This window comes from Plectropomus leopardus, chromosome 15 (genome assembly GCF_026936395.1).
Source record: "Plectropomus leopardus strain MGB_pleo_1.0 chromosome 15, ASM2693639v1, whole genome shotgun sequence".
NCBI classification, from domain to species: domain Eukaryota; kingdom Metazoa; phylum Chordata; class Actinopteri; order Perciformes; family Serranidae; genus Plectropomus; species Plectropomus leopardus.
This window is the reverse complement of record NC_142190.1, coordinates 26,182,073-26,201,945: the sequence shown is the minus strand read 5'-3', so window position 1 is coordinate 26,201,945 and position 19,873 is coordinate 26,182,073. Positions and strand designations below refer to the sequence as shown.

Below are 19,873 nucleotides of genomic sequence, written 5' to 3'. Positions count from 1 at the left end.
AGTGTGACAGTGCAGGTCTCAGCTTGCTTTACACATACTGCTCCCATTAGACCGCATGCATGAACACACCAGTTCATTAATTCATCACCTGCAGCATCACCTGTCCCCAGACACTCTTCCTATGGAAAAACACCTCGGCATGAAGCCGTTTGTTGCAGTGTTGCATGATTGATGCCATCGCTGATTTCATTTTGGAGTCTGTTCTGTTGTCCTGATCCACCTCCGTCACCACAGATAATTAAATATTTTATGTCATCATAGACTTTTCACCAGGAAATTAAATTTTTTGTCTTACATGCACAGGTATGTGGTATCACCAGCCAGTCATTATCCCAATTGTATTACAGCATCCCTGATGAAAGAAAAGGCCATCTTTCTTGCCTCTAATTTACTAATAAACAAGCTTTATTAATAAAGGCATGCCACTGTAAAATCCAACAAGTTGAGCTTACTTAAAAAATCTAGAAAACTGAATCCCTTTAAAAAATGTAAGTTTACATAACTATTAATCTTAAGTCTTCAGGTTTTTTATACATATAAAGTAAACATAACTTAAAATAGTTACATTTACTTACCTTTTCAACCTCTGGAACCTGGGCAAATATTTGTGATTTTTTCAGAAGAAAAACAAATTTAAAAAAGCCCTAAGACAAAATGACCCAAAAATGAGTAAAAATGTAACAAAATCACCTGAAAAACAGCACAAAAACAAAAAACATATAGGGAAATTACCACTAAAAAGAATTCTGTAGCATAATTTTAAATATAAAATGGCAAATATGGTTATCTGAAAAATTCTCCCTATCTTATAATAAAGCTTAAAATATTAATAAATCTACTAATTTCTTGTAATTTGCAGGACACTTCTTGCCATGGTGCTCATTGCTTTTTCCTCGTGTGTTTGACAGAAATCACACTGATTTGCTGAGGGTGTAAAGGTTTATATGCCAAAATAACATGACTGTTCTTTCCTCAATAAATGAAGGTCTAAATACATGTAATAAAGTATTTACTCTATGATCAGGTTTTGAGGAGTAATGAAAGCTTAACGTATTCTTGAGAACAGTGTAATAAATAATGAAACACAAAACCACTGTTTAACAAGTTTAATATCCCACACTTGAAATACAAACATTAATGCGACCCACATGGTATAAAAATGTTTTAATAAAAAACACTAAGGGCGTTCTTAATTCATTGCACCCTATTCATTCTATACAAACATGCATACAGTACAACTTACCAAAATCCGGAAAACATTAAATAAAACAGCAATGATTTGTGACTTGTAGACAGCGGCATATGTAAATCCCTCATTACATCATCCTAGCATCATTTGCTTCCAAAAACAGTTTTTAATGGAGTAGCTGGTGGAGTGAAGGGGGGGGGGGCATATTTAATTTATGAGCCACACATCAGGCACTCGTCTTTGTTCGCTAAGGAGCATACCATGGCAGCAGTATTGCGCTCTTTGGCCTCCTTGTCATCGTTCTTTGCTGATTGGGCCTCCTTTATCTTCTCCTTGTTGAGGGTGAACTGGATGGGGTTGGCGGCAGGCTTCGTCCGCAGGTAGTACATGCCCGTTTTCAGGCCCTGCAGAGTGGAGGCGAAGGTTGTTAAGATGTTTCTGGCCTCGTGATGCAGCATGTATCGAGCCTATATCATTTCACTCCTCACTTACCAACTTCCAGCCGTAGAAGTGCATGCTGGTCAGTTTGCCGTAGTTTGGCTCGGCAATGTGGATGTTTAGGGACTGGCTCTGGTCAATGTAGGCGCCACGATCTGCGGCCATCTTAATGATGGTTTTCTGGGAGATTTCCCACACGGTTTTATACAGCTGCTTCAGATCATCAGGGATCTCCTCAATATCCTGCAACACAAATGGGTTGAAAATTAAGCCATTATGAAGGAACAAAAAGGGAGGGAAAGATTAGACTTGTAATTTGCTTTGTCAACAAGTCGTGACCAAAAATAAAATAAATAAATAAATAAATAAATAAAAGAAGGCACACTGTACCATGACAAATTTGGTACATATCTATTTTTATGGATGATTTTGTATGAAGTTGTGGGACTGTCTGATGTTGCTGATTGTGTGATGAATTTGCTGGTCTTGAGTGCACTGGTGCTTTGTTGGAGTTGACCTGAGAGTGTGCTCAGTCACTTCATTGATTCCACCTGTGATTGCATGTCACCCGACACCAGCCTCCATCTGTGAGCTGCCTCTTGTTTTTACAGCCCTGATGAAGACCATGCAACATGTATTTGCTGAGCCACTTTCTTAAGGGCTCTTTAACTTTTTTTGAAACCTTGGTGTTTTTGGCGTTATGACTTATTGGGAAAACAAATACAAGTCTAACCTTTCCCTCTTTTTTTTGGATCTAAAAAAAGCACCTGTTTTTGAGACCTATAGATGTGAAGTAGAACTCCTTTATACACTCTGAAGGAACATTTTGAGCAGTGATGCTGAATTAGTCGATCAGCTAATATTTTGTTACGTGTGCCTCTTTACCTGGATGGATCCGTTCTGAGCGATCAGCTGGTTCTTCATTTCATCACTCCACAGTCCTCGCTCTGTGAGGTCCTTCAGCAGGTGAGGGTTCACAATCTATTGGAGAAGCAGAAAAAAAAACACTTAGCGGCCTTTCCTGCCAGGGTCCTCAGAATGAAATTTAAGACCAATTTTACAATAACCAAAACTTAAGAACTCTCCCAAATATTTATTGTAACATTAAACATAACGACTTTTTGTTTTGTGGTGCAGACGAGGGGAGAACAAAGTTTGGGAAGTACCTGGCATTTGTTGGCCAGTTTACTTGTCAATTTTAAGCTTCTCACGCTGCATGTGAGATTCCCTGCTTTGATTTCAGTCATGAAAGTTTGAAAAACATTTAGCATAAAATACACAGACCCTCAGGTGCATTGCCTTGTACGAGTTTGCTCTGATTTGCAATCACCTGGGAGATTGTGCTTGTGCCTTTTTTATTGCTCGCTCTGCTCTGCGGTGATGATTTGACAATGGCTGACGAAGATCTCTCTTAGATCAAAATGTTGCACTATTAAAATTACTGGCAGCTTTTAATACAGTGTGCGGATCTTCTGTCTGATTCCTGCCTTAGCTTGATTTTTTTGATCCAGCACCTGTGAAAGTGTTTTGGGTGTGCGTGCCATCCTGCTTGTATTGGTTTCTATCATTGTGTGAAGTCTTGGTTAAATAGTCATTTTGCACTTCCTCATGTTGTCCAGAGTGCAGTGTCAAATAGCCAGCAGACAGTGGCTCCTCTGCTCTGAGCATCATGAGTGTTGTTGTTCCACTGTTCTGATTTGCACAGCATTAATTCAAGAGGTATTAACTACATTATTGTTAAAAAATAAATAAATATTTATGTGTACTTCCCACATCTTTGCATCCATCTTTAACACCTTTGAAAGATTGATTTCAAGACATTTAGTGTCTTTTGAGGCTTTTTAAGGATCTGCTCCCTCTAAGGACACACAACTTTGGAGACACAAAGCAGTGAATGCATTCAGTGCTGACCTGAAACTCTCCAGAGAGCACCCTGCGGGTGTAGATGTTGCTGGTGTAGGCCTCAATAGACTCGTTGTTGCCCAGGATCTGAGCGGTGGAGGCTGTGGGCATGGGAGCCAACAGCAGACTGTTCCTCACACCATGTCTGAGGACACACAGGGACACAGGGAGGAGCTGGTTTAGAGACATGCTACAGTCTTCACAGAGAGTAGATATGAGATGAAAAATACCAACAAGACAGATTTCAGGGAAAACTTACTTGGCAATTTTTGCCTTCAGTGCTTTCCAGTCACAGAGATCTGTTGGGGTTTTATTCCACATGTCATACTGCAAGATCTGGAAGACAAAATCAGTTAGGGTTTGAGCCTAAACTGCTTAAACACAAATCAGGATGGATTTGAGACATTGTGGAAATGACTCACTCCTTTGCTGACAGGAGAGCCAGCGTAGGTTTCGTAAGAGCCGAGCTCCGCCGCCAGCTCGCAGCTGGCCTCCAGGGCAGCGTAGTAGATGGTCTCAAAGATCTGAATGTTGAGCAGCTGAGCCTCTGGGCTTTCAAATGGATAACGCATTAGGATGAAGGCATCAGCCAGACCCTGCACGCCGATTCCAATCGGCCTGTGACGCTTGTTAGAGCGTTCAGCCTGTAGAGCGGGACAGAGGACACGTTTGTTTACACAGAGTGCATAAAACCCGACTGCATGGCTGATAGAGAAGACGACAAAGCATACCTCGATCACTGGGTAGTAGTTAATGTCAATAATCTTGTTCAGGTTCTTGACAATAACTTTGGTGACAGACGCGAGCTTTTTAAAGTCAAAAGTCCTCTCTGGGGTGACATACATGTTGAGGGCAATAGATGCCAGGTTACACACTGCAACCTGAGAAAGAAACCAAATGAGCATAAGCAAAATAATGTAATGATTAAACTGAATATTACAGAGACAATAATACCTCGTGCCCCTCACCTCGTCTTTGCTCGTGTACTCTACGATCTCCGTGCACAGATTGCTGGATTTGATGGTGCCCAGATTCTGCTGGTTGCTCTTCCTGTTGCAGGCATCTTTGTAGAGCATGTATGGCGTACCCGTTTCTGTCTGAGACTCAATGATGGCGTACCACACCTGCTGAGCCTTCACCACACGCTTAGCCCGGCCCTCCCTCTCATAGCTGAGGACAGATTGGATCCATGGGACAAGTCAGAATTGAGAAATACGTAGTTTGTAAAGAACAGAGTTTGGTGTGCCTGATTTACCGAGTGTAGAGCTCTTCGAACTCCTCTCCCCAGCAATCTTCTAACCCAGGACATTCATTTGGACACATTAGAGACCAGTCCTACAAAAGCAAGAGAGGAACAATATGACTTTCTCCCTGTATTATTCAAGCTTTAACAGAAGCCTAAAACTGAGACCCTTAAGAAAAATACAGTAGATTATAGAAAATCTGTCTTAATTCAAACGGATGTAAGATGTGCGTCAGAGAGAATACTCCCTCATATATTCACCTGATTGCTCTCCACTCGTTTCATAAACAGGTCTGGGATCCACATGGCGAAGAACAGGTCTCTGGCTCTCTGCTCCTCTTTACCCGTGTTCTTCTTCAACTCTAAGAAGTCAAACACGTCAAAATGCCACGGCTCCAGGTACACGGCGAACGCCCCGGGTCTCTGAACAAAAACAAGGTAGGTGATTACTACCAAAAGTGTCTCTAGAGAAACAATGTTGAGCTCTGTACTGCAAATCTTTACCTTGTTGCCACCCTGGTCAACATAACGTGCTGTGTTGTTGTAGACTCGAAGCATAGGGACCAGCCCGTTGGAATTGCCATTAGTCTGAAACACAGAAACCACTGTTAGCAATACAAAAAACACAAAAATTAAAACTCCTCCGCATCCGCTTGATTTAAATCCCCATGGTGCGCATTTAACTCACCCCAGCAATGTAGCTGCCTGTCGCTCTGATGCAGCTGACTGCCAAACCAATACCTCCAGCTGATTTAGAGATGAGGGCGCACTGCTTCAGTGTGTCATAAATACCCTCGATGCTGTCGTCCTTCATGGCCAGCAAGAAGCAACTGCAAAAACACAAATTAGATTCGGAAAACATAAAAAATAAATCAAGTTTTAGAGTAAGCATCAGAGTAAACTTTGCTCCGAGGCTTTACCTTGACAGCTGTGGCTTGTTGGTGCCAGCATTGAACAGAGTAGGTGACGCATGTGTGAACCACTTCTCTGACAGCAAGTTGTAGGTCTCAATGGCAGCATTGATGTCTTCTTTATGAATCCCAACAGCCACTCTCATGAGCATGTGCTGGGGCCTCTCAGCAACTGCAGAGAAAAAGAGATTATTAGAGATCAAACTATTAAAAATGATCAAATTACTTGTGAGTCTCTGCACTTTCAAGAAGCTATAAATCGGTTCTCACCTTTGCCGTTAATCTTCAACAAATACGACCGCTCAAGAGTCTATTAGCGCAAAGGGGACAAATTAGATTTTTAATGCATGTCTCCGCCTGAGACATCGAGCATAAAATGGAATGAAAAATTACCTTAAAGCCAAAGAAGTTGTAAGAGAAGTCTCTGTCGTAAATGATGGCTGAGTTGAGGCGCTGCAAAGGATAGAGGGTGGTATGTTAAAAGAATGCTAAACATTATTACAGCAACTTCAGATCTGAAAACATGGAAATAAAACAAACTTTGTTGAATGTGACTTACACTCTTGTTTCCGAGTACAATGTCGAGCGTCTCCTTAGAGATCATGGGAGAGTGGCGTTTGTTTAACGGGTTCACATAGTTGTACAGGTCCTCCATCACATCTACAAAAGCAAAGAGGAAAAAGTATATATCAGATCATTTTAACACTTTAAAAACTGTACAACAGAGTAAAGACCCCATAAACGTCATGACAAATAATCATTTTTAATTAAGTAAAACTGAATTTTAGAGGAAAAAAATGTATTTGATACAGAAAATATGATGTATTAAAGTGTTGGTGTTGTTATCAGCTATAAACTATTAATTAAACTAATCAAAAGATGAGATGCATCAAGATATGGATGGCTAACTAACCTGGCTAAACAGTTTTCTAAGGAGAACCTCATACCACACACATTTACCGAAAGATAGCTAAATGAATGTCTACTGCATTAATGGTGTTATTATTTTAGTACAAGTCATATTTATAAGCACATTTATTGCATACACTAAAATCACACATGTTGCAAAAGTGTGAGCAGTGTGGGTTTTTTTTTGCACAACATAAAACTTGTACTCACCACTGAATACTTTCTTGGTCTCTTTGTGCAAGTTTGACACGGCAATCCGTGCAGCCAGCAGTGCATAGTCAGGATGTTTGGTGGTGAGGGTGGCGGCCGTCTCTGCTGCCAGAGTGTCCAGCTCCACTGTGGTGACTCCACTGTACAGACCCTGGATCACCTTCATTGTGATCTGAGTCTGCAGGAACAACATACGCAGGGTTACATGTGGTAGAACATCACTGAGATGGGGTCAACACTGTCACACATTAACATCACTTGGTGTTTCCTTTTTAATTTTGATAATTAACTTTGTGGTGCTTTAAACTTACAGGGTCCACAAAGTCAGGGTTGAGTCCATAGCAAAGCTTCTGGATGCGAGATGTTATTTTGTCAAAGGAAACCGCCTCCTGGCGCCCATCTGGAAAACAAAACAAAACAAAAGTATTATTAGTCCTCAAACATATCTGATCAATTTCTGAGGTAAATTAGTCGTTGATGAATATAACTGTAATGGTAAACACTCAAGAAATATCAGTGCCATAGCTGTTAATTGGATTACCAAGAGCACTGTAGTGGGAGGTGGGACTGATTACCCAAGTCCCACTCAGGTGGGTAATCATTAGAAATGAAAATTTCTAAGTAGGGATGTACAATGTAGGATTTTTTGCCGATATCTGGTATGTAACAACTCATCTGGCTTATGTGCGATACCAATATTGATATATCCACATTTCCCCCACTTTTTTTAGTGATTAACATCATAATATGCATACTCTTATTGTGGTGGCCCACCAGCAAATGGAGATATTAAATACAATGCTTTTAAATGTATGTAAAATTCATTCATTTTGCAAAATAAGAAAAATACTTCAACTTAGGGTTTTTGTTTTGTACCTATTCAATGCTCAGTTAAAAAAAACAGTATTTTTTCTGATTCCTGAAAACCAGCAATTTTTTGGGAAATAGGTTTACACTAGACAGAAGCGATATAAAATAGTGGAGGCTCTCAGAGGCCCTTCTCACCACTTAAAGATGCATGATTGTTTAATGCACACCTGCTCTGGGATTCAGCTTTAAATGCAGCAAGAGATAAATGAGTGAATGATTATGCTGCTGGAGCACCAATATACATTGTCATGATGTACAAGCAAGGGAAAGAAAGAAAGAAAGAAAGAAAAGAAAAGAAAGAGGGGACTTCTTTTGCACCAGGGCCCAGCGATCAGTGCGACACCCCTGCCCTCTATTGATCAAGTAACTGGGATGCAGCCCGCGCTGAACACCTGTCTAACCAGTTGAGGCTGACAACAAAACCTCGCTACTTCGCGCCAACTCCACAGATTCCAAACATGACTATAATAACTCTTATTTCACACATATAGAGGGAAGTGTGTCAGCGCCTTTATTTTGAAAAACACCGCGGAAAAATTTAAAGGATAGAGAGCGAAATTAGGTCAATTATCGATTTTAAGACTCGGCTCTGTCGCTTGTGCTTAAAAATAATCCCCAAGGTTAGTCAAAAATAAAGACAAAACCGCCAACAAACCTGCAAAGAGAAAACTTAACTGTCAGCTTTTGTCCTTTCATAACTCTTTGTTTGGTGTCTTGGCGGAAACACACCACCCAAAGACACAAACAGCACACTGTAATACGACTGAAACAGAGCGGAGGAATAATACACTGTTACATTTCTTTATAGTTTTAACATTTATCATAGCTTAGATATATTTTAAGTAGTAAGAAGTTTTGCAGAGTCTTTACATCCCCCGCATTGTAACATTTCATAATGCGACAGTATTTGACAGCAATGAAGTTAAAATGATCTGATACTGTACCTCGCTTAATGACATGCATGTTTGCAGCAGAGCAGCTGGTTTCCTCACACAGCAGATGTCGATGTTTTCTTCTCGGCCTGGAAGCGGATAAAAATGACTCCCGAGTTGTTATAGCAGGTTATTACTCTGTGAGAACAATCAACTGGATCTCAAACTGGGCGCCAAAGACACACAGACCAGTTACACTGCACTGCGTCAGTGGCTCAGCCAATCACAGACGACTCCATCACATTTTTAAACCAATCAACAGTCATCTTTGCGTCTTCCGGGCGTTGTTTCCGGGAGAATCAGGCGGGATGTTCTCCAAACAGGAGTTTTATTACATATAATAATTGCGTCATATGTACTGTTTGTTGCACTATACAAATTTAAAACAACCACATATGAACGTTACTAAAATTATTTTTAAAAAAAAGAATCACAGAATTGTAGCCCATGCATTTCCTAACTTACACGATAACCACATCAATATATTTTTATTATATTTAAACTCCTCATTATAACAATAACAGCTGTGGTGGCATCCATAACAACTAAAATTCTCAATTTATTTATTGTTTCTCTTACAATTAGTAAAGGAACCCAAGGCGAGGCAGTTTTATTTGCAAAGCTCATTTTATACAACAAGGAATTTGAAAGTGCTTTACAGTGCAATAAAATACAAAAACATAGTAAAGGGCACAAATTTACAAGTTGACATGTTGCACCATTCAAGAAGTGTAAAAATTAGCTTTTGCTGAACTCACAGAGGATTTAGAGCCACTCAGGCTCAATTGGAGTGGCTCTAAATCCTCTGGGGAGCTTTTTTTATTCCTCAGTCTGCAAAAAATACTAAAGTAGGCCTTGCAGTACATGGGTCAAATTCTGAATGTAATACGGAGCTATTGTTTGCACCACATCTACTTTTCGTAATGTATCTGATGTTAATTATGATATGTGATTTGTAATATAGTCCAAGTACCACACAGATCAAGTACCATATGGTTTTGTCATTAAATTTTGTGGGGTTTTTTTTTTGTATTTTTGTATTCATCTGAAACTGTTTAAATCTTGGGATGCAAGACATATTTTTGGAAAGTATTCTTATAATACAATGAAATGAAAAATCAAAACAGTAAATATGATAATGAGTAGATTATTGGTCTTAATGATATTCATATTCAGCATCTAATTTTTTTTTTTTTGATTTGTCCCTTTAATGCCCCAAACACAAGCATATCAAGCTTGAATTCATCTCTGTCAATATTTCCGCGTCTAAAAATCAGAAACATAAAATCATGGAAAAATCAATATCCAGCACTAAGTGAAAGCTTTGACTTGACATTCTGCCTAAAAAACAGAGACAGTCACATATTCAGTATTTGACCTACATTTATATCCGAGTTTTATTTTGAAGAGGGGAAAAGCCCAATTAAACCGGATGTGACCCTGTTAGATTTGTTGCTGACGCTGATGGACCCGGAACGGTAAGGCAGCACTCCGAAGATGGCCGGGGTGTTTGAGGTGGAGGTTGATGGTGTAGAGCACGACCATGGACTGGAGCATCACGATGAACCGCACCAGGTGAGAGTGGCGAGCCTCGGTGAGGTTATAGGACGAATACATCAGATGGGAGTGAATTTATTCAGGGGATTTAGCTGCCAACTCGGAACTCTGTGTTAGCTAGCTATTAATCACGGATGTAGCCTAAGCAGCTAGCTAGCTGCTGCTCAGCGGTCTGTTACCAAGCAGAGGAATGAAGTCTAGATAAAATGCATTGTCCATTGTATCCAGCTGATTGCGCTTGCTTGACAAAACCGGAGTGTAAGCGAGAAACGCCCTGAGAGCATTTTGTTAGCCATGCTAAGCAAGCTAGCCGGCTAACGTTTAAATCTTGTAGTTGCTTTCATCATGTTAAAGTAGAGCAGACTTTTTTTAAAATATCTATAACGTTAATCACGACTGTTTTTTTCACAGTTATGTTCACAGCTGCGTTCAAAAACTAGCGCAACAAATACACTTTATGTGGCTGGTCGGGTCAAAGGTCACGTGCGTATTTCCTTTACTGTGCAGAGGACCAAGACCAAACCACTTCCTGTGTTATTTCAGTTACTGTCAAACCAAATGTGACACTGGGACAGTGTGCTAGAGACACCACAGAGTAAACTAAAAGCTGTTACACTCAGTCATGTGTAGGAGTAGTAACCAAATGTGCAGCGGAGGCTGCATATCTGCGTGGCTGGCATCACAATAGGCTGACAAAAGCCACATTAGATCCTCATGTTTGGTTCCCTAAGTGATTGAATGAAAATGATTGAAGTGTTTTTCATACTTTGCTGACATTTCAGTGGGATATATGATATGACAGTATTTTTGTTAAGGAAAAAACATTTCAAAAAATGTAAAAGCTGAGCTGCTAGTATTAAAGTCATTGTAGCATATGTGTCATTGTCTAGCCCACAATGCTGTGTTTCCAATATGCAATTAGCCTACTCAAACAAGTATTGCAGGGTGCGGCCCTCTTGCTGGAGAACTTGGTGACACTTGTTGCTGCAGCAACTAGTGTTCCATTTGGCAGGAGCAGAGGCCTTTTTTTTTTTTTTCTTATTTATTTATTTTTTTTACTACTCCTGTAACGTTATCCCCACCAGTCACAGTTTCCATCTTTCTAAGCACAGCCTTCTGTTTCACCAGTAGACTGACCTCTCATGGCAGGTGTTGTTAGTTACTATATATTGCTACAAAACAACCTCTCTGTATCAGTTTGAAAGACGGGCATCTGTATTTTGAGCTCCGGGATTTCTAAATATCCTGGTATACTGTAATACTAAATTAACAAAAGAACATTGCATCAGTTCTTGTTGCCAGCTGTTAATTTCAGTCTTGGTTAAGTAGCTTAACAAGCCCAACAACTTGGGAGAGACTGAGTGCTAAACACACTTTGCTCATTTGAATAACTTGACTCTTGTTAATTACTGATACATCTTGGTTTGATATGACAGAGCTTTGTCACACGTGCATTTCAACTTACTGCACAACCAAAGTGAACTGTTTCCATGAAACAGATTATTTTAGCATCTCTTATACATGTATGTGATGTATGATCTGGAGTTTAAATCCAACTCTGTAAGAGTGGATGCTTTTATTAGTTATGACTTTCTGATTCTGTCTTTTTTTATCTTGTGATTTTTCGTATCTGCAAATTATCATAGATTGAGTGAGATAGAGTGAAAGGGTCCAATTGTTATTGTTTCTTGGTTTAAATAAGGTTCATACAGTGCACTCTGCAAAGGCACACTACAGTAGTGTTCCCTCCTTATAGTTTTCAAGTGTGTAATTTCCCCCAACATGGCTAAGATGTGATCTGCTTATTTGCTTGTCCAGCTGCTTTTTTGTCAAAGTGTCAACGGTAGTAGTTATTTTTTGTGTTTTCTCCTTTCTTTAGTTTGATGTGTCCAAGCTCTCGCCAGAGGAGAAGTGGAGGTTAGTATCTTTGCCACACTTTTAATGGATCATTCATTTATTTTTACGTACCATATAATTATTCTCTTTCTGAAATGCATTCAGATGGAGTTTAAACTAATTTGTCGAGAGAAAATGAAGGTTTTGAACTTATGGGTAGAGTGTTACACATACAAGCATTTTTTTTTACTTTTAATTTACAAGGTTTTTGGTAATGTCTCCATATATCCTAATTGATTAGATTAAGAACACTCTGAACTGTGACAATGGACAATCTTGGTATACAATAAAATGTCATAATTTGTAGGTATTTTAAAGTTTGCATGTTTCAAACAGTTCACAGTCATTGCCATTAGGAGACACCAAAGTGCAGAGCTGCACAGTGCACCTTTAAGGTCACGCCCATCCTGCATTGTTGTGAAATAACAAACTGTGGTTCCCTAGCTATGTAACATCAGCTGAGTATGTTCTTCCTTTTTTTTTTACTACAGGGTGGAGCATGCAAGAATGCATGCCAAACACAAAGGTCATGAGGCCATGCACGCAGAGATGGTCCTGATCCTGATAGTCACTCTTGTCGTCGCCCAGCTAGTCCTTGTGCAGTGGAAACAGAGACATCCAAAGTCATACAATGTAAGACACGAGAGACACAAGCAAAATGTTTGAAGTTCTGGTTGTAGAGTTTGTGATTCCCATCATGCGAAGACAAATTTTGAAAATGTTTTTTGGATACAGATACAATTGAGCTAGGTCGTATGTGATTTTCATGAATAAAAAGCCAGACTAAATAAACAAATAGCTTTTCAGTTGTCATTTAAAAATGTTCACAGAGCCCGCTTCTCTTACAGCTTTTGGAGGGGTATTCCATAATTTTGGAGCATAGGTAACGAAAGCTGCGCTGCCTATTTTCTTGTGCGTATAATTGTGTGTATTTAAAAACCCAGCTGCAAAAGATCTGAGTGCTCGTGAAGGATTATAGAACGACAGAGAGTCTGCAATGTAGGCCGGTCCCAAACCATTAAGAGTTTTAAAAACAATTAAAAGGATAATAAAACCGGGGTAATATGCTCCATTTTCCTTGTTTTGGTTAAAAGTCTTGCTGCACAATTCTGAATAAGCTGCTTTCTCGATTGACTCTTTCTAGAGGCCAGTTAAAAGAGCATTGCAGGAATCTAATGGATTTGAAATAAAAGCATGGATCCGTTTTTCAGCATCTTGATAGGATAGTACACTAGTGCAGTGTTTTCCCTCACAAGTCTGCATTTTCTTTCAGTTTCTGTCCATGTGACAGAAAATGATTGTATCAATAGTGTTTTCTTTATATAAGTACAAACATGGTATTTTTTTCATATCCCAAACTATCCAAATACGAAATGTTGTCAGTAGTGTCTCTGTTTTTATGTGTCTCTGTTCTCCCTGGTGTACATGCGTCTTCTAACACGTACGCTCTGCTGTTTTGTAGCTGGTGACTCTGTTCCAGATGTGGGTAGTTCCTCTCTACTTTACTACCAAACTTCACTGGTGGAGGTTCCTGACCACGTGGTTTATCTTCTCTGTCATCACAGCATACATCTCCTACCGTGCCACACGCAAGCCACTGGCCTGCACCACGCCGAGGTATAAATGTCATTTACACATAATCAAAAACACGAGGAGATCTTCCTTTTTATTATTGCAGAATGAACTGATGTACTTTAACAAACATTCCCTCTCTTTGGCTACTGTAGGTTGGTGTATAAGTGGTTCCTCCTGCTCTACAAGATCAGCTACGCCACAGGAATAGTTGGCTACAGTGTCGTCATGTTTACACTTTTTGGTATAAACTTAATATTCAGGTATGTATTCATAATCAGAAATACTTTATTGATCCCGGGGGGGGGGCAATTGTGGTCTGTTACAGTCGCTCTGATGCCACCATAGAGAATTATAACAAGTAGATTTAAAAAAAGCACAAGTATTTTAAAAATTAATTTTTGAATTAGAAATTAGAAATACATAAATAGTAAACAATGAGAACAATAGCAAATATTCCAAAAATTACACATAATATGCTGAATATTTAAGTGTGTAAAAATATAAATGTAAAGAAATGCAATAATAGACAATTAGCACTAATATGTGAATATTTAAATTATGATATCGACACTGTGCTGAGTGTGTCAAGTGTTTTGTGCCTAATGCTACAATACTGTGTATAAACCAGTATGTAAGTTCAAAATATAAAATCTAAATATGTATGCAATGCTACAATGAACAACAGAGTTATACATGAGTAAAAATAACAATAAGAATATATACAGTATTAGTAACATGTTAAATATAGCCCACATTCAAGAGTCAGAGAAATATTGCACATTTGAATAATTGCACAGAGGAATGCTTTGGTTAAGACAGTGATGTAAAATATTTTTGCACCTTAAAAACCCTATTGCACATTTGAAGTGTAATAAATAAATTATGTAATTTTAATTGTAGATGTGTGTATTAAGTCCAAGTGCCAGTCTATTGACTCAGCGTGTCAGACACCCTGAGGGAGGTATTGCTGTGGCGTAAATAGTTCCAGGTCATTTCAGTGTTCTTGAATGAACGGTAGCTAGAACTTTTAGAGGATTTAAGACTTGCACCTTTAATGCTGCAGGGTGCTGTTGAATCTTTTTCAGCTTGCCATTTAAGGATATATTAAGTTTTGTTCCTTCCTGGTCTCTGTCCCACGTTTAGCACCTTACTGCCACTAGAGGATGTAGTTTTGCCTTTTGTTTTTTTTAGTACCCCTTTTGATCATCACTGCTCCTGCAACATCTGAATCCCTAAACTTTACTCTTTCGTTTTTTCTTTATTTGAAGTATTTTAGAATCTGGCTCTGTGGTTTGTTACTTGATTTTAAGCACTGAAGCACTTCTACAATCTGGCATCTACCACGATTTTTTTATTTATCAGGAAAAAGAGCAAATAGCACTCTTTGACTGCTGGCTACATGGTTTTTACACAATCCATGACTGACCTCATGTGTACCTGTTTAAATGTGTTTAAAGGTTGAATGAGAAGTAAAATAAACTATGACACTACATTCACTATGACATACAGACATGCGTAGTTATCACACATACTTCCCTTTAGACAATGAAATGACAAATGTCTCTCCTTTCTGTTCATAATGGTTAAAGAAATTAGTTTTGACATTTTCTGCCTCAGACACAGTCTCCAGAAGGAAGTGGAAGTTGCTAATTTTAGCAGAATTTTAAACAAGCCTGTGGTAGCCCACTCATGAATGCATCTGACTGAACAAAGAGTTGTGACTATTTATTTCTTGAGAAATAACCTTTAACAAGATCTGTTATGGTCACATTACATTAGCGAGGTTGCACCATAATACACCATCTAATTGGTTAAAACTTTCCAGACATCACTCACTATACTAAATATACACTATACTAAATCGTACAATTTAACATAATATTTACAGTTGTCAAACGAAATGAACTTAAAGTGTTACATATCAGTAAGTTTTCACTGTTGTAAATTTAAAACAGGGACTAACAGGAATGTACTTTAAAGGTCCAGTGTCAAGATTTAGTGGCATCTAGCCGTGACGCTGCAGATTGCAACTAGGACTCACCAATATGGAGAAAATGAAAATATCACAATACTTTTGACCGAATATCTCAATATACATGGCTCATTCTAAGGCAACATAAACACAGATTTTTATTTTCAGGTGTTGGCACACTTACGAAAACATAGTTATGGATATCACATACCATTTCTGCAAATAGGAGATGCCCCAGATTCTACACACTGGACCCTTTAAAGCTTCCTGTGTGTGCTTTCAGAATGAGATGGTTCAACATTTTACACCTTCCTACCTAGAACTGCCCCCTAACTTGAATGCTTCCTTGCATTAGTGGTGGAATGTTTTGGCTTAAAGTTCATGATTTCTTGGAACAGCTGATCATCAGAACATTATCAATCAAAGTGACATCATTTTTTTTTTGCTTTTAAAAGCAGATATGATAAACAGATATGTTAATAGGTGGTTTGGTTTATAAAAAAATGTACTTCATGTTATCTTTCAAAAACGTAAACTTTGCTGTACACAGAAAATATCAAATCAGACTTGTATCTGTTTTATGAACTGAATAAAAGTTGATGGTGCACACGAGCTGAGCCGTGCCCTCTCTGTCCAGGATAAAGCCAGAGGATGCAATGGACTTTGGCGTTTCACTGTTATTCTACGGTCTGTACTACGGGGTCCTGGGAAGAGACTTTGCAGAGATGTGTGCAGACTTCATGGCTTCAACTGTTGGGGTAAGTAGACAGATTGCAGACATTGTTTGTTTCTGTGAAGGTCATTTTTTTGTGTTAATTTGTTGTTGGTGATGTGTTTTTTTTAGTATTACAGTGCATCCGGCATGCCAACCAAGCACCTCTCCGACAATATCTGTGCTGTGTGCGGGCAGCCCATCCTCGTAGATGTCAGTGAGGAGGGGATTATCGAGAACACGTACAGATTATCCTGCAACCATGTGTATCCTTCCTTGTGATATTTATTTTAATGCTACTACGTATTTATCAGTGAGAGAGAAGTTGAGCTGCATGACGGGGGTATTGCACGTCAATAAAATGTGTCGTCACGTTTGTGTCGGAACTGTATTGTGCACTCAATTTGCTGCCAAAAGGGGAATTAATTTAAAACAGTCTGTTCATCTGAATCTGCATTACTTCCTCCATGATTATCCCCTGCTGCTTGTCCAGGGTAAAAAACACGCAACTGTTGTCAGATAATAGAGAATTGCCTGCTGTGAGTTATAATTATAGAGCCCAAATCATATATCAGCATGTTAATATGATGGCTAATATTAGTTTGCTGCTGATATGACTTTTTTGGCAGATAGGCAGATAAAAATTTCAGCACAATACAATATTGCAGGCTGCAGTTTGTTTATTTGATGACTTATTTACATATTTCAAGTTTGAATTTTCAATGTAATTTGTGGTACTTTCAGGCTTGTTTTCAATAATGATAGGAAAAGTTTTTATTATATACAAAAATACAAGCACAAAGGATGCACATATTGATATGATGCATTTTAAGAGCTAATGTTCTCTCTTTGGTTAGATTTGCTGGTCCAAAGTTTTCTTAGTGATGCATCGGAGCCAGTCAGCAAGATTTAGAAGGCAACAGCAAGGTCCATGAGGATAAAACAGGCCGACATGATGGTAAAGACGGTGATCGTCTGGGAGAATAGGCTATATTACACATGAGGCACACACCACAGTAGTGCTAGCATCAGATTTGAAAGAGACCAACCTGCGCCTCGCAGCTTCATTGTCAGGTGAAGGAGAGCCCGGTGTGCCTCAGAAAGCTTGTGAAACTTAATAAATTGACTCTTTTCATAAAGATAATTCATATTTCAGACATAAAGGAGCATGCTTGTTTTTATACAGGCGCCAGCAAAAATAACATCGTTATTTATATTCTATTCAGTTAATGAAATGCAAAAATTACCATTCCACTAAAAATGCAACTCATATCACAGTCTCAGTATCTGTAAAAATAATTGCAGTACGATTCATTTTGGCATGTCTCGCCACTGTAGTTCTCCCACACGCTTGGCACGCAGAAGTTTCAGTTCTGCAACCTCACTGCTACATGTTACTAAATCCAACATGCTGGACCTTTAAACCAATTGAGGAAGTAACTTTCTGTCCTTATATGGTACTAATGTGATGGTTTTTCAAAGCTCTTTTTTTTTAACATGTTCGTGTTGATAAACAGGTTGGTGCATAATGGATATTTTTTGGATATGCAAAACATTTTCATATTTCAACAATAAGCTGCCGAAAGTACACTTTCCAATGTAATAACATTTTGCGCCATTATTTGAACTGTTGCTGACATACTTCAGGGCTGAGCCTTAACTCCACATCCAGGTTCCATGAGTTCTGCATAAGAGGATGGTGCATCGTCGGAAAGAAGCAGATGTGCCCGTACTGCAAAGAGAAGGTGGATCTGAAGAGGATGTTCAGCAATCCGTATCCTTTTGAATTGTTGTTTTTTAAGAGTAATGTGCATGTTAAGACTGCATAGAAAAATTGTTCCCGATCGGTCCAGACACTGGTTCCAGATTTCTCCTCATTAGTTCAAAGTCCGCACCTAGGAGAAATTACCACTGATTCAATTTTAGTTGACAATATGTAAATAAAACGTGGGCTTAAAACACAAAAAAGTAAAATATATTGAAAGAATAAGGTGCAGTTAGTTAAAACCAGGGCTGATTCTAGGATTTGAGGACATTGGGGACTCAGCTTAAACCTCTGTAGGAAAGAAACGATAATTTTTTATTTTTCAGTTTTTATGAAAACATGCCTTCCACACCTGCGGGCCCGGGTTTGGAAGCAGGGCCAGCAGGTTTGTAAGGCATGTTTTCTTTTATAAAAAAATTGCCACCCACTCCCCACCCCCATTGAAGTTTTTGGCAAATATTTATTTTGTTATTTATTTTGCCTTAGAATATGGGGTAATATAAAAAAAAAAAAAAACAACAGCTTGGTTTATTTTTATTTATTTTTTCTGCAAAAAATCGTTTCTAGACTTAAAAAAAATTGGGTGATTTTCTTTTTCTCTTTATGACTTTCCCAAGTCACTCAAGGAGGATCAAGGAAAAATATTTGTAGCTTTGGGGATGGTCTCATGTCACTGTCGGTCCATTCAGAGTGGACCTGTGACCCACCAGCTGGGAACCACTAGCATAGATAAATGAAAAGCAGGTCCAAACCTAAATTAGCTTCTTAAAATTTTTTTAGATGACATCCTACTGGTGTTCAGGAAACCCTGTCAGGCCAAGTTACAGGAGAAGAACATCTTTCTTGTAACAGAGGGGGAAGTTCTGATACTAAAGTTTCGGTGTATTTTTCAGGCAGCTCATCGCAGCCTTTTTCAAACAACATATGAAACATTTATAGATTAAATAACAAGTTCCTGTTCCTTTTTGTGGCTCAAAGTTTACACTTCAGACAACTGTATCAACTTAGCAACTTTATATAATAAATAATGCCCTTTAAACAAAGTGAAAGTGGCCTCTACTTCCTGTTGGTCATGTGCCAACAGTCGTTATGTGTTAAGGATTTATATAGGCATCCGTTTATTAACCATTTGTTTGCTGCTGAAGTTTTGTTTTTTTTTCTTAACCACTTTTTTAGCTGGGAGAGGCCACACGTCATGTATGGACAACTTTTAGACTGGCTGCGGTACTTGGTGGCCTGGCAGCCTGTTATTATTGGATTTGTGCAAGGCATCAACTACGTGCTGGGTCTCGAGTGACCTGCGACTCTCAGAAAATGGACATAACACGCCATACAGAGAAGATATGCACTGGCTCAAAAGACTGAGGGCCTAACATTGAACTAAAACACCAATAAAAAGTGTCTATACTTTTTTGTATATATTTATAGGCACATATCTGTATTTTACAGTTTATTTGAATTTTATTGGTAATCTGAATTTGGATGTCTGTGTCAATTTCCCAGGATTTGCTTCACACAGCAATGATAATTGGTTTGTGCATCTTTTGGCCTAGTAAAGCGGTTCCAAAAAAAAAAAAAATCATTAGGGAGGTGCTTTTTACTAATTTATGTCTTAAGTGTTTGTTAATTCTTTAGTTAGGACCGTGCTGGAGTTTTTATCCTCATGTCTGATGGCTATCACACATGAGTAATAAAGATTGAATGGTTACCAACATAATTCTCCCTGTGCCTCCAAAGTACACACACACACACACACACACACACACACACACAGACACACACACACAGACAC

General features: G+C 38.8%; 2 protein-coding genes across 2 annotated transcripts; one reads left to right on the top strand and one right to left on the bottom strand.

Annotated features, from left to right (window-relative positions):
* Positions 1 to 1,091: 1,091 nt before the first annotated feature.
* LOC121952332 (ribonucleoside-diphosphate reductase large subunit-like) lies at positions 1,092 to 8,778 on the bottom strand. Its single transcript, XM_042498936.2, has 19 exons — positions 8,617 to 8,778; positions 7,114 to 7,202; positions 6,803 to 6,980; positions 6,243 to 6,343; positions 6,077 to 6,136; positions 5,954 to 5,993; positions 5,693 to 5,855; positions 5,461 to 5,602; positions 5,277 to 5,360; positions 5,034 to 5,195; positions 4,785 to 4,864; positions 4,498 to 4,699; positions 4,261 to 4,410; positions 3,952 to 4,173; positions 3,789 to 3,865; positions 3,539 to 3,674; positions 2,513 to 2,608; positions 1,682 to 1,870; positions 1,092 to 1,593 (listed from the first exon to the last, which is right to left on the bottom strand). Exons 1-19 carry the CDS (start codon positions 8,633 to 8,635, stop codon positions 1,402 to 1,404), a joined length of 2,382 nt encoding a protein of 793 aa, XP_042354870.2. The 5' UTR covers positions 8,636 to 8,778; the 3' UTR covers positions 1,092 to 1,401.
* A 1,267-nt stretch (positions 8,779 to 10,045) lies between these two features.
* Positions 10,046 to 19,798, top strand: rnf121 (ring finger protein 121). Its single transcript, XM_042499435.2, has 9 exons — positions 10,046 to 10,179; positions 12,041 to 12,078; positions 12,549 to 12,690; positions 13,520 to 13,674; positions 13,785 to 13,892; positions 16,242 to 16,362; positions 16,449 to 16,582; positions 17,989 to 18,090; positions 19,258 to 19,798. Exons 1-9 carry the CDS (start codon positions 10,102 to 10,104, stop codon positions 19,376 to 19,378), a joined length of 999 nt encoding a protein of 332 aa, XP_042355369.1. The 5' UTR covers positions 10,046 to 10,101; the 3' UTR covers positions 19,379 to 19,798.
* Positions 19,799 to 19,873: the final 75 nt, after the last annotated feature.